The following is a 15,285-nucleotide window of genomic DNA, read 5'->3' as shown; positions in this document are numbered from 1 at the left end:
GGGGAATCCCCTGCATTTTGGCGTTGCTCCTTTGGCTGCACCTGCCGGGTGGCTTTTCCCCACCTCTCTAGGGCTGGGGAGGGGGATGAGTTGAGGGAAAAACAAAACAAATAAGAGGAGAGGGAAAGGGCAAGGGCAAGGCCAAGGTGAGCGGTTTCCCAGGCACGTCGTCGTCTGGTCCTTAATCACTTCTCCGACCCCTGGCGGATGGAACGCCCCTCCGAGTTTTGGCGGCCAGTAGAGTACTCCTCTGCCCCTGGCAGCAGCTCCACCACTCCAGGTAACCAGCAGCAGCCCCTCCTCCCTCGCGGACGGCGGCCATTCCTCCGCATCCAGGTGGTTGGCAGCAACTCCTCCATCCCCCGGCGTATGGCCGCGGCTGCTCCTTTGGGTGGATGGCAGTGGCAAGGACTCCATGACATGGAGTCCTTGCCACTGCCGAATCCCTCCTCCTTCCTGGGCTTCGGTACTAATATAACACGGTTCAAATGAGGAAAGAAGGAGGCGGGAACTGGACGAACCAACAAAATAATGTTTATGAGAAATTAAAACAAAGACAAAACATAAACACAAATGCACACACTGCAGCTTCATCTGGCTCTTTCTCTCCCAAACTGCCACGTTTGACAGCATTTATCCCTCTCCTCGGCTGATTAGCCCAACTATGCATGCCCGGCCCCACCCACCTCCTCGTCACAATGTCATTTGAAACAGAAATGCAAAAGGATTCTACAAGAGGGCTGGGGGCCCTCATAGTCACAGGGCCCTTTTGAGGGGGGCTTGTATAAGCTGTGGGACCCACATATTTAAGCATATACAAACATTTGTTTTCAAAGTTTTCATTTTCCTTTACATAGTGTACATATTTTTTTCTCAGTCCTGATAACGTTGCTACGGACATGTGTGAGTCTCGCCACGGACATGTTAATGTCCCCTGCTGAAGCGTTAATTCATATTGTTGACACAACATCAACACCTTTCAGAAACACTTTTTCCTTGTGCTCAGCAGAAGGTTAGAGGACACACCAGTGCTGTGATTGACAGTCCACAGGCCCTGAGAAACTCTGACATTTACACTGTAAATTCAGGGTTGAGTGAAGGCCATAGAAGGAAATATATTCTGCTGCATTTTTGCAAAAAGCAGTTACTTGCAATAATGTCTAAGTTTATTGATCATTAATTAACACTTTCTGGCAACACAGAGGTGCAACACTGGCCCCAGTTTACACATATGATTCACATTGTTATGAACCTAAAATTAATTATTCGCATAAAAATGAAAAATACATAATTACTTACATTTGTTTTGTTCCTCAAACAAGGCCGTTGTCCTGCTTTGAAAATTTTTAATATAGCACACAAGTTGTATGGACTGCTTTTATTAAATTGTATGGTGTGTTTTTTGTCATTTTGGAGCTTGACTCACATTATCTGGAAAAGAGTTTCCAAGATATTTTTCTAATATTTACATTTTGTGCTTTACAAAGGAAAGAAAGTAATACAGGTTTGTAATGATGTGAGAATAGCATTTTTTGGGTGAACTATTCCATTAAACAAAGAAAATGCATTACGGAACCATCCTGTGGATACAGAACAATATTACACCTAACAACAACTATGTTAGCTAATTAAAGGAGGTTCCCTCTTTCATGTGTAACTGTCATTTTCTTCAGCATTGTGGCTATTTTTATATTTAATCTCATAGTATTATTAAAACAAAGCCACAGCTCCTCATCATAGAGAACATTCAAAAAGCTGCTAGTCTCTAGGAGTGTGCAGCAGAGCCATTATCTGTTTTTGTATCTGTATCAGTTCATATGACATAATTATCTGTATCTGTATTCAAACAGAACCGGGTGTGGGCGGGGCTTAAACCGGAAGTGCGTCAAAACTAAATGAAACACCAATTTTTTAATATTACTCTTACATTTGAAAGAGTATAATATACAATTATTATTTTAAACTATATCTATTTTTTCTTACCAGAGTTTTATGCTACATTAACTGTGGAATATGTTATTAACTGTGATTTCTCCTGGTATTTCAGATATTAATATCTGCATGAAACATAATTTTAATTTGTCTGTGCATGTATAACTACATTATTCTGAAGGCAGGAGGTGTCAAGCAAAATGTGAAATGTCAAGCACACATTTTTGCAATGAATAATAAATACAATTTCAAATAATAAATACATGAGAATCACATGTGAATTGTGTGAATTAACGTAGACTTTTCAAGAAAGGGATAGAGTATTTGATGTTGTATCTTAGTTAATGTTACACTTGATAAGCTCCAGACGCACTCAATTTACAGAGGCTGCAAACAGATCAGAGACCGCGCACATCCGATCTGAAATCACACCGTGCGCATTTTCATTCATAAGGTTTACACTTTAGGAATGTTGGCTGCACAGATTCATAAATTCATTGTAATTTTGGATGTGTTTATTTAAAATATCACTTAATCCTTGTGCTTTTTGGATAATCTGTCAAACGAATATGTTTTATATTATCCGGATGAATCCGTTATTCATTTTGAAGTCATTATACGTGCCTTTCTGAATAAGGTACTTTCCTAATTAGTCTCATTAGCATTTTGCAACCTTAAATGCCCACATTTTACGCCCTTATGTTAAGCAAACTGAGTTTTAGCATACAGCGCAATTCACTGAGGATGGCAGAAATATTTCAATGGATATTAGCAATGGCAATTGCTTATATTTCTTGACGATGTGCTCCAGTGGTTTCTCATTATCTTATTGGCCCTCACCCTTCATTAACTTGATAGAATTGCTGAGTCATTATCATATCAAGATGAGTGATAAAGTACATGAACCGTTTGTCAGTAGTGAATTGATTAGCCTTTAGCACTTGGCAGGCTAATGGCCCAGTGTGAAGATCGGTTTACAGAGATTTAAATGTGTGAGGTCAGTTAACACCCTTTTGGTGTAAATTCTATACAGTATATAGGGTTGTTGATAAGTATGTTTTCGTTTGTTTCTGCAGAGTGGACAAAACCTTTTCCAGGACAAGACATGTATGGTAAGTCTTTCTCTTTCTTAAAGATAGTTTAGATACTTTTTGGTGGTGGTCAACTAATATGGGTTTTTCAATATATAATGTAATGATAGCAAACAAGATATCCACCAAATTCCTGAAATTAAATCAATGTAATTTCAGATACATTTTGGAATGTGAATTGGAATTCCATAATGAAAATTCTAATTTACAGAAAAATCATAAGGATTGCGTATAGGTGTAACGGGAGCCAGCTGGTACGTGATAGCTGTGCAGTGTGAGTAAACCTCACTCCCCTGGCTTCAACAGATGCACTAGTGACTGACGCTAAGGGCTGTAGCCTTTAGCCTTTTGTTAGCGCACTTGCCTCGCATGTTGGCTGACATCGGTTCGAATCTCGCTCGGAGGGGGTCAAGCAGGACCAGTTACAGTGGTGCCGTGACCCGGATGTGAGTGAGGTTTGGGGGGTGAGTGTAACGGGAGCCAGCTGGTACATGATAGATGTGCGGTATGTGTAATCCCCACTCCCCTGGCATCAAGAGGCACACTAGCGACTGACACTAAGGGCTGTAGCCTTTAGCCTACTCTTTAGTGCCCATGCTTCCTATGTTGGCTGATGCCAGTTCAAATCACACAGTGTCAGTTACATAGGAACTGAATGCGGGTGTCTTGAGAATCGTTTAAGTTTAAGTTCTTTTAACTTGACAAATTCCCTAAAAAGCTACGTTTCTGCATGAGACATGGCACAAGGATCAAAGAAGTTACATAAAACAAGATGTTTAAATAGAAAACAATTGAAAAAGAGTGCAGATGGATGCAATTAATTGGCAATTAATAATAATCTAAAAATATCAGCTGAACAACATTACCTTTACACATTGGAAAGCTTCAAACAGGTCTTAATTTACCAAATTGAAGTTTTGGAAATTTCCTTAGAAATGTACTTTTATAGATTCAGTTGTATATATTCTGATCACATTCAATAACCTAAAAAGTCACCTCAAGCACTGTCATCTGTGTGGACAAGTGAAGTCAGGTTGCATCCCCTTACTCTACAAACACTTGGATAGCTGTGCATAACCTACCCACACCCTACTACCACTGATGGAATGTTTTACGCCTTTCTGACTGACAGCAATATTGCTATAGGGGGAATTGGCTATTTCTAAAGCTGGTTTTTAATGGCTGTGAAGAGCATGTGTCAGGAGAGATGTGGAGAGAGAAGAGGTAATGTGAAGGGAAAGAGAGAATGCTGAATGTAATTATGGCTGGATCTGGGTTTCACTCTGTGTGTATCATCCCAGATGAGCACTGCATTGCATACTAATGCGATGAGAGACCCAAGAGATTACACACAAGAAAAAATTATCTTTCCTTTGTCACGTTCTTCCCTACAGTTGCTTCTTGTTTTTTCTCTTTTATATATATCTCTGTCCCTCCTTCAAATCATCCTTTTTAATCATGCTCACATTCAATTAGGCAATATACATGTTTAAAGGATTGTTCCATGTTCAATATCAGTTAAGCTCAATCAACAGCTTTTGAGGCTTAATGTTGATTACCACAAAAAATTGTTTCAACTCGCCAAAGTTATACAGTATACAGTATTGCAACAATGTTGCCAAGACAACACAATGGCTGTCAACCCAAAGTCATTTTATCACATTACAATCATGTAGAACAGAAATTTGATCTCATTAAAATAATATTAATGTGTATAATGTTTGCATTTTTTGGCTCTATCTTTAAAACAGTGTGTATTTTAATGTTTATGGACTTGCCCCATTCACTTTCATTGTAAGTGCCTAACTGTAACCGCAATTTTTTTTTGCGTAAATGAGGGACGAGTTGAATGTTGGTGGTCATCAACATTATGCTACAAATGCTTTCCATTCAGCTTAAATTGTGTTGAACCCCAGACATTCCTTGCTTTACTTGTATAAAGCATAAAGAAAATGTTTGTATGTCTGAATATTAATGTTATGAAAGCCAGTCGGTATGGGATATCCGTGCAGCATGCGTAAAGCTCATTCCCTTGGCCTCAAGAGTCGCACTAGTGACTGACGCTAGAGGCTGTAGCCTTTAGCCTCCTTGTTAGCGTGCCCGCCTCCCATGCCTGATGGTCCAGACCTCACTCAGAGCGGGTCGAGCATGACCAGTTACATTAAAATGCGCAAAATACTTTGTGATATTTTGAATATGAAAACATTATATACAGTAAATGTCTATTTGTTTTCATTTTTTGTTTGTTTTTGTAAAAGATTCTTAAATAGTGTTATTTGCTGAGCAGAGGTACTTTTTCTTAGTAATCAGACTCATGATGTTTTCCTGGTGTAGAATGAAATGGGACTTATATTTAAAAAGGGATCTAAACCATATCTGGGGACAGGAATATCATAGACTTAGGGGGTCGACACTTTTGAATTGTGCCAATATGCAAAAAACAAGCAACCACCCAGAACACTCTAGCAATCACAAGCAACATCCTAGTAAATACCTAGAACAATCTAGCAACTGCATAGCAATGCCCTGGCAACTTACTACAATACCCTGGCATTGTAGCACCTTTCATAAAATGTACAAATTGAGATACTTTCTACAGTTTGGTAACATTTTCCTCAAGAAAAGTTCAGCAGCAAAGAATAAACATTGACAAAAACAGGTTAAAGTACTGTTATAACTTTCAAATTGCTTGTGGTTTCAAATCCTCTTTTGTCGAGCCTAGAGAACATGTTTTGAATTTCACAGCACCAAGTCACTTTGAGCCAGAATACTTCCTGAAAAGCCTCTCATACGCCCACCGTCTCTGTCAGAGTTGGTGTTGTTGAGAGACACAATGCTCTTATGATTAGACCTATTCAGATCGGTCTTATGCATCAGCCTGGTATTCTCTTCAGTGTGCCATGAATGTCTCTGCTGTTATAGCTGCCAAGAAGCCCGTTTGAATCATGATTATCGGCTAGTTTGTTGTCTGGGACATGACTGTGAAGTGGAATATGGAGACATAACTGAAAGCCATTCACTCTATTTGGAGTCCCAACATCCTCTCTTAGGACACAACCTTGTGTTTGGGATGAGAGCTTGTCAGGGACAACAGGGACACTTTTAAATGATGATGGTGATATGGTGTTAGAGTGGATAAACTGAGTTATTTCTGCTAGAAAAATGCTGGTAATAGCGGGCAATGCTCAGCTGAACAGGAAACAAACCGACAGCTGTTCAAAGACCACTGAATCGAGCATATTTGATTGCAGGGGTATTGCAACACTCTCATGGCGAAATCGTACAGATTCGACTTTCCTAAATTTGGCTAATTCGTATGGTATTATTTGACTGCACTTGTATGAATTCATACAACTTTCACCACAGCCAATGATGTCGCTGGACATCGATTCCATTTGATACGTGACAATTACTTGCTTCTGTCACACACAGCAGCTTCCTATCATGTTTGCACTACTGATCGGATAGGTTTAGATAAGGGGTTTATTACAATAATTGTAATAATAGATGTGCATTATACATTGACAAAGCTGTTGGTATAGATTTAGGAGCCATTGCTGTAAGATTCTTGCCATTACAGATCATATCAAATTGGCCAAATATTGGCCAATTCATCTGCCTTTCTGATATTTTGGTCAACCACTAATGGTAATGCCATGATAATTTGATAATAGAGAGCATTGTTTTGCAATAAGTAACACTAGGCAAGCCATGCTACTGTAGGTTGCAGACACTTACAGCACACTTATGTAATAACAGACTTTGTCAAGGGATGCTGTTTCTCTAGAGATTTATAATTTGTTGTTTTGGAACTTAGCTTGGCCAGATTCAGTTAGGACAACAGCCATGTTCATTGGGGACAATGGTGAGCTATGTCTCTCAGCTGTATCCTGTCAACTTAGATGACTTGTACAAAGTATATTCCTAGAGGTCTGCGCTATTACAGAATGTGTTCAGTAAAGAGATCATTCAAATGCTCTTTGAAGCGCATTTGGAGTAGTATTGAAAATGTTTTCACAGCCATCTGGTTGTTTGGAGCTCTGGGAAATGGCTTTTGTCTCATATTCATTCTGGAGAACAAAAGAGGAACAATCAGAAGACTGGAACTTTCATTCAACCAAATTCACATTTTAACAGACTGATTTGATTTCAATTTCTTGCTGTATTGGAAAATATTGGAGTCTGGAATTGTACGAATACATGTGGACTGCTTTGTTGTAGATGAGAAAATCATCTTCATCTTGAATCAGATCAAATATGCAACTTGTGGAGCTAAGATGGGCTGATGATAGGTTGTGTCTGAAATAAATGGCATGGTGATTTTATGCCTGTTTATATCCAATTTTCAATCATAACATAAAATTTGGGAAAATTATGTATCTGTAAATTATCTACAGGCTGAATTTATTCTGCTTGGTTATGGCACAGGTGTTAAAGCTACAGGTGAGGAGAGTGTCTGTGTGTTTGTGATAAAACCTGCAAAGAGGCAAACTGTGCTTGAAAATCAACACACACAGGAAGTGGATCTCGGCTCAACATGGTAACAGCAGACATTGGCCCCTCAGGATTTTGCTTTTTATTTCACTCTGGGAATTCTTCCTTTGACCTACCTTTGTGATTTTATAGTAAACTAAAAGCAAAATTTTGAAGTGTCTCTGATCGGTAAAGACTAACCTATCAGTGTTGGTGATAGGACACAGAAATTGGTTTTATATGTCTTTTAATCTGGCTCTTTGAGTTGACAGTATAAAAACATTTCAAAATACGAAAAAAGATATTCATTTATGGGTGAACTATCCCTTTAAAGGTTCATTCAGACTGTGTTTTTAGCTGAAAACTGGACAGGTGAGAAAGCCAGCAGAAAATATAGAGTAAGAGGGTCTCCACCCATCGTTGTCACCTGATAGCCCAGAGTTAAAAAAACAAAAGGAATGTTTCACAAAGCTGACTGTATTTTGCTGCTCTTAAAATGAAAGACATCTTTCATCTGCATTTACATTTATTTACATTGATTTTCTTGGCAGACAATTCCTTCACCAGAAATTGCATGTGCTTTGTGTTTTGACAATTGTTTCAACATGTAGCAAAGGATACCGATTTTTATTTTAGAGAGATGGGGAAGTGGGGAGTTTAATAGTGGGAGTGGGAATTTAAAAATAGAGCTGATTTTCATCAGTTTTATTTTGGAAAGAACTCCCATGACACCAAAGCCAGCCTAGAACCTGAGTGGTATCATGTATCTAAGACCAGACAGTTTGTGAAGCATTGTTATCAATTCATATTTATTTCATCCCTGTTTACAAAGAAAACACCTTCAAAATAGAGTTTCAAGTTCAGAAAAATATTACATTTTACAGGATGCGAGCCGTTAATTTTTCCTAAACTAATTTTAAATCACACTAATTTACTAAATTAATTTGCCATAATTATTCTAAGAAACTTAAAAGGATAGTTCACCCAAAATGAAAATTCTCTCATCGTTTACTCACCTCATGCCATCCCAGATGTGTATGATTTTCTTTCTTCAGCAGAACACAAAGATTTTTAGAATAATATCTCAGCTCTGTAGGTCCCCATAATGCAATTGAATGGTGACCAGAAATCAGAAGGTCCAAAAAGGACATAAAGGCAGTAAAAAAGTAATCCATAAGACTCCAGTGATTAAATCCATATCACCAGAAGCAATTTGATAGGTGTAAGTAAGAAACAGGTCAATATTTAAGTCCTTTTTACTATAAATATCCACTTTTGACCAGCCACACCCAGTAGGTGGCTGAATGTGATTAAAGTAAAAGTAAAAAAGTAATCCATAAGACTCCAGTGATTAAATCCATATCACCAGAAGCAATTTGATAGGTGTAAGTAAGAAACAGGTCAATATTTAAGTCCTTTTTACTATAAATATCCACTTTTGACCAGCCACACCCAGTAGGTGGCTGAATGTGAAAGTGTATATGTATATATAAAAAACATATATAAATGTATATATATATAAAAACATTATATACAGTACATACTGTTGTGTTCAAGCCTGTTGTAATGTTGTTGCTGCTGGCAATGAGGAAGACGATGGAGTGAAGAACCCAAGTGTGCTTAATTTACAGACATGCAATCCAAAAACCCTAACTTTAAATGGGAACTTGACAAAAACTAGACTTGACATTAACTTGAGACTTGATAAACATAACATGGCTAGACTTGACTAAAACAACAAAGTTACAGTTACATTCACATTCAATACTTTGACAAAGGACAATGCCTGACATGAGGGCTTAAATACATAGACATGGGAGAACAATGACAAAGGAACCAATGAACAGACAGAACTGATAACAAGATAATTAAACAATAAACCAATGAAAACAAGACACATGAACATGGAGAGAACAGGAATCACATGACTAGGGACACGTGACATGAAACAAAATACATATGACATATCCCCCACTAAGGGGTGGCTTCCGGTGCCCCAACACATGAACAAAACCTCTGGCTCGGCGGCCGTGTGGTGGAACTCTGGCTCGGCGGCCGTGTGGTGGAACTCTGGCTCGGCGGCCATGTGGTGGAACTCTGGCTCGGCGGCCGTGTGGTGGAACTCTGGCTCGGCGGCCGTGTGGTGGAACTCTGGCTCGATGGCCGTGTGGTGGAACTCTGGCTCGGCGGCCATGTGGTGGAACTCTGGCTCGGCGGCCATGTGGTGGAACTCTGGCTCGGCGGCCATGTGGTGGAACTCTGGCTCGGCGGCCATGTGGTGGAACTCTGGCTCGGCGGCCGTGTGGTGGAAATCTGGCTCGGCATTTGCCTCCCCCACAGTGAATGTAGAACCCATAATCTGCAGGGCAAGGTCGATATGCTGGACCAGATTGAGGGAATTGCGACCGCCAGGCATTAAAAATGAGATTAGCTCACTCAATCCAAACCGGAAACAGTTTTTGAGAGCGACCTCATTAAAGTCCACTCGGCTGGCCAGATCGCAGAAGTCCTCTACATAACTCTCCAGGGGACGACTCCCCTGATGTAGGCGAAGAAGCCGAACTGCTGGGTTCATTATGGGCGATCGGGTATTTCTGTAACGTTGTTGCTGCTGGCAATGATGAAGACGATGACGATGGAGTGAAGAACCCAAGTGCAGTTATATTTACAGACGTGCAATCCAAAATCCTAACTATAAACGTGAACATAAACATAAACTTGACTTGACAAAAACTATTCATGACATAAACTTGAGACTTATAACATGACTAGACTTGACTGGCTTGACTTGACTAAAACAAACAGACAGAACTGATAATAAGATAATTAAACAATAAACCAATGAAAATAAGATACATGGACATGGAGGGAACAGGAATCACATGACTAGGGACATATGACATGAAACAGGAAATAAACTTTCAAAATAAAAGACATGAAATACATGAACCAACAAAATAGACATGACACCTGTCAATATGATTTTGTCCTGTTCTGTACACTTGAAATCATATTACAGGAAGAGAACAACACCCAGGTCTTTCATTTCCATGGTCATTTATTTTAGCCCTAAGAGCTGATTTTGTTTGTTAATCTGAAATCAGTCCTGGACCCACCTGCTGTGGGCCAAGTTAAGACCTGTTCAAGAGAAAATAGTTGAAAACAGGTTTGACTGCTTCTGTTCCCCAAGAGCTGAGAGTGAAAGTCAACAGTCTTCTCAACAAAGAACTCAAGTGGACATCTCTCACTTGAGTCTCTGTCTACTTTCATGTAGCCAGAAAGGATAAACTTTAGAGAGAAGATCTGTTATTGGTTGGTAGCTGTCCATTTTTGAGTAGCCACTGAGAACCATGTTGGGGAAGTCAAGGAACAGGGATGTCAGAAGACACAGCCTTCCAGAGGGTGTTCTATGTAAAGTACGCCATCTATGGTAAGAGCAGAACATTTGATAGCTTGGCTTCCATATTCCTTGTATTTCCAAAGAAACATGTGGCAAAATAGCCAAAGAACTCAAGATGTTTGATTTTTTTCATCTTACTTGATATGATTGTTTAGATAAAAATTATTTGCAAGAAGATTTGAAAGTTCTAAGGGCAGGATTTGGGAGGAAAGATCTTCCCAGAGGAATATTTTTTTGCTCAGCAGTTGCTTTTTTCAGAGATCAAAAGACTTAATGGTGTTCTCAGTTATGTCTCATACAGGTGTCAACTTTGTCTCCTTACATTTTGTTTAGGAAATATAAATAGAAACTGTTTACATATATAAGTTACTGTGGTATGAAATAAAGGTGGATAGCATAGCATATCATTTGCTCCAAACAAATTCGTGAAAGTTTTGAAATCTCATCTGAAACTCTAGAGGAGACTTGAGAGATTACTGGAGTCTTAAAAGTCTCAGTTTGCTCTCAATTTAATCTCATTGCTGTTTTGGGGAAATAATAGAGATACTAAAGAGATCTAATTTGTGTTTTTCTACTTCTAGTGGTCTTGTGGCACAGTGGGAAACCATATTGGTGGTATAAATGAAGAGTATCATTTAGTTTTTTAGTGAGATTTGACCACCCAGTTAGTGCTACAGAATAAAATGAGGGCTTATGGGAACTCTGTAGGCACGGTGGCTTATTCCCATTTGAGATCCTATGTGGCTCAGTATGTCTGGAGCTGTGGGAATATTTTGGGCTTGGCAGCAAGTCCGTTTGATGTACTTTAGTGGGCTGAGTGGGCTTATTGAAGGCTTGACAGATAACATCCTTTTAAAATGACCTAAGAGGCTCGAATTACACACAAACACACATGGTTCCTACATGCTTTAGATGTAAAACAAGTTAAGATCTATTGACAGCATTTGTGGCATGCTTTTGATTACCACAGATAATATTACAACTCGCCCTTCAGTTCTCACATACAAACAAAAATCACATTTATAATAATTGACTTACAATGGAAGTCTATGGGGCAAGTAATTCCAGAATGTTTAAAAGCAGAAATGTGCAGCTTGCATTGTTGTTAAAGAACTTACACTATTTCTTCTTCTACAAAATTGTGTGGTTTTTGAACTTTAAAGTTGAATTAGAGGTTTACCAACAGTGTATACGTCTAACTAAAGTGGTGGGAAAGGCCTAAACTGATAAATCGGCCAATAGTTTTTTTTAAGTCTATTTATAGAAAGTGAAAAAAAATCTATTATTCTTTCCAAACTATGATGGATACAAACAAAGAGTCCAAAATGAATAAAATCCTAATTTAGTTATGTAGTATTGTGCAACCAAAGTCCCACTAATAACTAGAAAAATTAAGATTTTGTGCATAAAACTTTTTAAGTATAGACAAGCCAAAACAAACCAGGCACTCTTTTTGAAATGACTAAATGGTGAAAAAACTACCTGCAAAATTTTTCTAATAACCGATTACCCACAATTAATCAGTAAAACCGATATATCGGTATAATTGTCCTTTTAGGGGTGAGCTATACTGATCAAGGCGGTTGAACTTTTGGTGATATGTTAAATAATAAGTGTAACTGGATTTGTTTTTCTGTGTAAAAGTCCTTTTCTGATATCCTTTTGCATATTGAAGGAAAGTTACCATGTTTATTATCCGTTTTTTTTAGTGCTTATCCCGGTGCAATTACTTGCCCCATAGGCTCCTATTAGATGTGCATTACTACAAATAAATGTTTTTATTGTTTTGTTTTTTTAATTGAGAGACGAGTTTAAATTACTTCCTGTGCTAACTAACAACTCTCAGATGTTGTCAACATACAGTAGCTTAACTTGTTTTGAAACTGAAACATTCCTTTAAGACACTTGAAATCATGTGTGTTACCAGAATCTGCCAAAAATAGATTGACAGACAGATTGTAAAAATGTCAAAACAGAGGTCAAATCAGATAAAGGGACTCCAAACCAGTTTGAAAGCATTAGATTCTGTGTTGATAACTGAAAAAAAGACGAGAGAGAAGAGGAGTGAGTCATGAACGCGAGAGAGATGCCAGGGGGAGGGAAAGTGAGAGAAAGTGTTGGAAGAATGAGAGCATAGAGAGAGAGGAAGGGAGGGAGGGAGCAATAGGGAAAGCAAGAGCTCTGTCTTTCACCTGCCCATTTGGTTTGGAGCAGCAGAACAGATTGCTTGTCTTTGATTCGTCCTTTCTACATGCTAACGAGTAAGTAGCATGCCTCTCTCTATTCACTATCTTACTCAGTGATAAGATCAGCTGTCTTCTGCTTGTGAGGAGCTCAAGTGTTCGTAGTGGGAAACAGACAGCTGAAGGGATTTCAGACAGTATTAGTTGAGCAGGTTGTGATGAAAGCGAAGACGAGTGAGCCATACGGGTGCGTGTGTTTTGGGCGCATCTTGTTGTTTTCAGATTTGAATAGTCTCCTGTCTAGTTCCCACATGGGTCACATTTATCCTAAGTGATGATTGTAGGATTGAGTTTTATTTGCATTTTGTGGTTTCTGCAAGAAATTTGGAAATTAAGATCATTTTCAGCTAAATCTCCTGTCTCCCATTCAGCCTAATTGTCTTTTTTTTAATTTATTATTTTTACTAAAAGCGATGCTGTGATTTTCTCTTTAGTGCACACTCTGTCCTGTAGTTCCTAGTTTGTGTGAGATAACATATTGCTAAATAATGTAAACGCTGTCAAATTCATTTGTATTAGCAAGTGCACCTGACAGACCCAGGGAGCAGCTCTGCTTTGCATTTGCTGTTTAAATCCTGTAACTCTTCTAATGCCCAGGCTTTCCTGAACCTTTCTCAACCCTGAACTGATGTAGGTCTTAAAGCAATCATATATTTGTTTTTTACAATAACATTTTCTCCTGATATCCACTTAGAATGTGGTCTATGACTACAGCCCCATGGACTCTCTGTGCCAGTGTGTTGATGAAATTAACAAGTTGGATGTGCCAAAACTTCCTTCAGTTAAACAACTATAAGACAGAGGTCATTGTATTTGGCAACAAAGGCAAAATTCCCAAGGTGAATACATACCTTGAAAAAAAATCAAGTAAGGAGTCTTGGTGTCATTTTGGAGTCACATCAAAGCAATAACTAAGTCGGCCTACTATCATCTAAAAAGATAGCCAGAATTAGTTGTTTTGTATCCAGTCAAGACTTACAGAAACTTGTTCATGCATTCATCACCAGTAGGGTGGCCTACTGCAGTGGACTCCTCACTGGCCTTCCCAAAAAGACCATTAGACAGCTGCAGCTCATTTAGAATGCAGCTGCAAGGATTCTCACCCAAACAAAAAATCTGAGCATATTACTCCTCAGGTCTTTACACTTGCTTCCAGTTACATTTAGAATTGAGTTTAAAGTACTATTACTCATTTATATATATCGCTCAATAGGCTAGGACCTAGATACATTTCAGATTTGCTTGTTGAAAATAAACCTAACAGACCTCTCAGTTCATTAGGATCAAGTCAAATACAGAGGGTTCACTCAAAACAAGGTGAGACAGAATTTAGCTACTATGCCACCTGCAGCTGGTACCAGCTTCCAGGTGTGTTCCAACAGTAGCCACATTCAAATCCAGACTGAAAACCCATCTGTTTAACTGTGCATTTACTGACTGAGCAATGTGCCGCACTTACTGACTGCACTGCATCATTTTATTTCTGTATTGTTTTTCTTTTTATTCATTTTAATAATTTTTATTCATTTCTTAAATTCAGTTTGTTACGTTTTAATCTAATTTCTTGTTCTTAATTGGTTTAAAAATAATTTGTATCTTGTATTTTCTTTATCATTCATATGTAAAGCACTTTGAATTGCAATTGTGTATGAAATGTGCTATATAAATAGACTTGCCTTGCCTTGCCTAGAATATTAATCAAGATTTAAACCAAAAGCATTACACAAAAACAGTGTAAGTTCAGTTTTACTTGACCAATTTCCACCCTTCAATGTTCGGATCCTTCAAATGACTATGCGGAGCAACAGGTAATATATATATATATATATATATATATATATATATATATATATATTAGGGCAGTGGTTTCTTGGTGGTCAAGAAGGTCAGGGGTTCAAGCCCCAAGTCCACCATGATGCCACTGTTGGGCCCTTGAGCAAGGCCCTTTACCCTGAAGAGAGAAGCTGTCCTATTAACTGTAAGTATGTTAAATCAGTTGATGACATCTCAGTTCTGCCAGCGTTAGTTGGCAAAATGTCAAGCAGAGAAAACAAGCTCCTGCGTCATTTAAGTCTCCTGTCTGGGAACTTTTTCTTTATGCAGTCAATTACAACAGCGATGGTCAAAAAACGTTTACAAAACAGGC

The 15,285-nt window shown here is 38.6% G+C and overlaps 1 protein-coding gene across 6 annotated transcripts in view; it reads left to right on the top strand.

Moving 5' to 3' along the window:
* The window catches only part of LOC127654147 (rap1 GTPase-activating protein 1-like), a 106,264-nt gene that overhangs the window by 52,827 nt on the left and 38,152 nt on the right, over positions 1 to 15,285 (top strand). For 4 of the 6 annotated variants that reach the window (XM_052141178.1, XM_052141177.1, XM_052141176.1 and 1 more), the window contains one exon: positions 3,009 to 3,044. Coding sequence is in view for 3 of the 6 variants with exons in the window: in XM_052141176.1 (XP_051997136.1) it covers positions 3,009 to 3,044 (36 nt within the window). In the remaining 3 variants the exon portion in view is untranslated. Of the gene's footprint in view, positions 1 to 3,008; positions 3,045 to 10,701; positions 10,927 to 13,068; positions 13,158 to 15,285 lie in introns of those variants that run through there. The other 2 variants (XM_052141175.1, XM_052141179.1) reach the window with 2 other exon arrangements.

Source organism: Xyrauchen texanus, chromosome 13, assembly GCF_025860055.1.
Source record: "Xyrauchen texanus isolate HMW12.3.18 chromosome 13, RBS_HiC_50CHRs, whole genome shotgun sequence".
In the NCBI taxonomy this organism is placed as follows: Eukaryota; Metazoa; Chordata; class Actinopteri; order Cypriniformes; family Catostomidae; genus Xyrauchen; species Xyrauchen texanus.
Note: the sequence above shows the minus strand (reverse complement) of the source record. Positions and strands in the feature narration are given on the sequence as shown.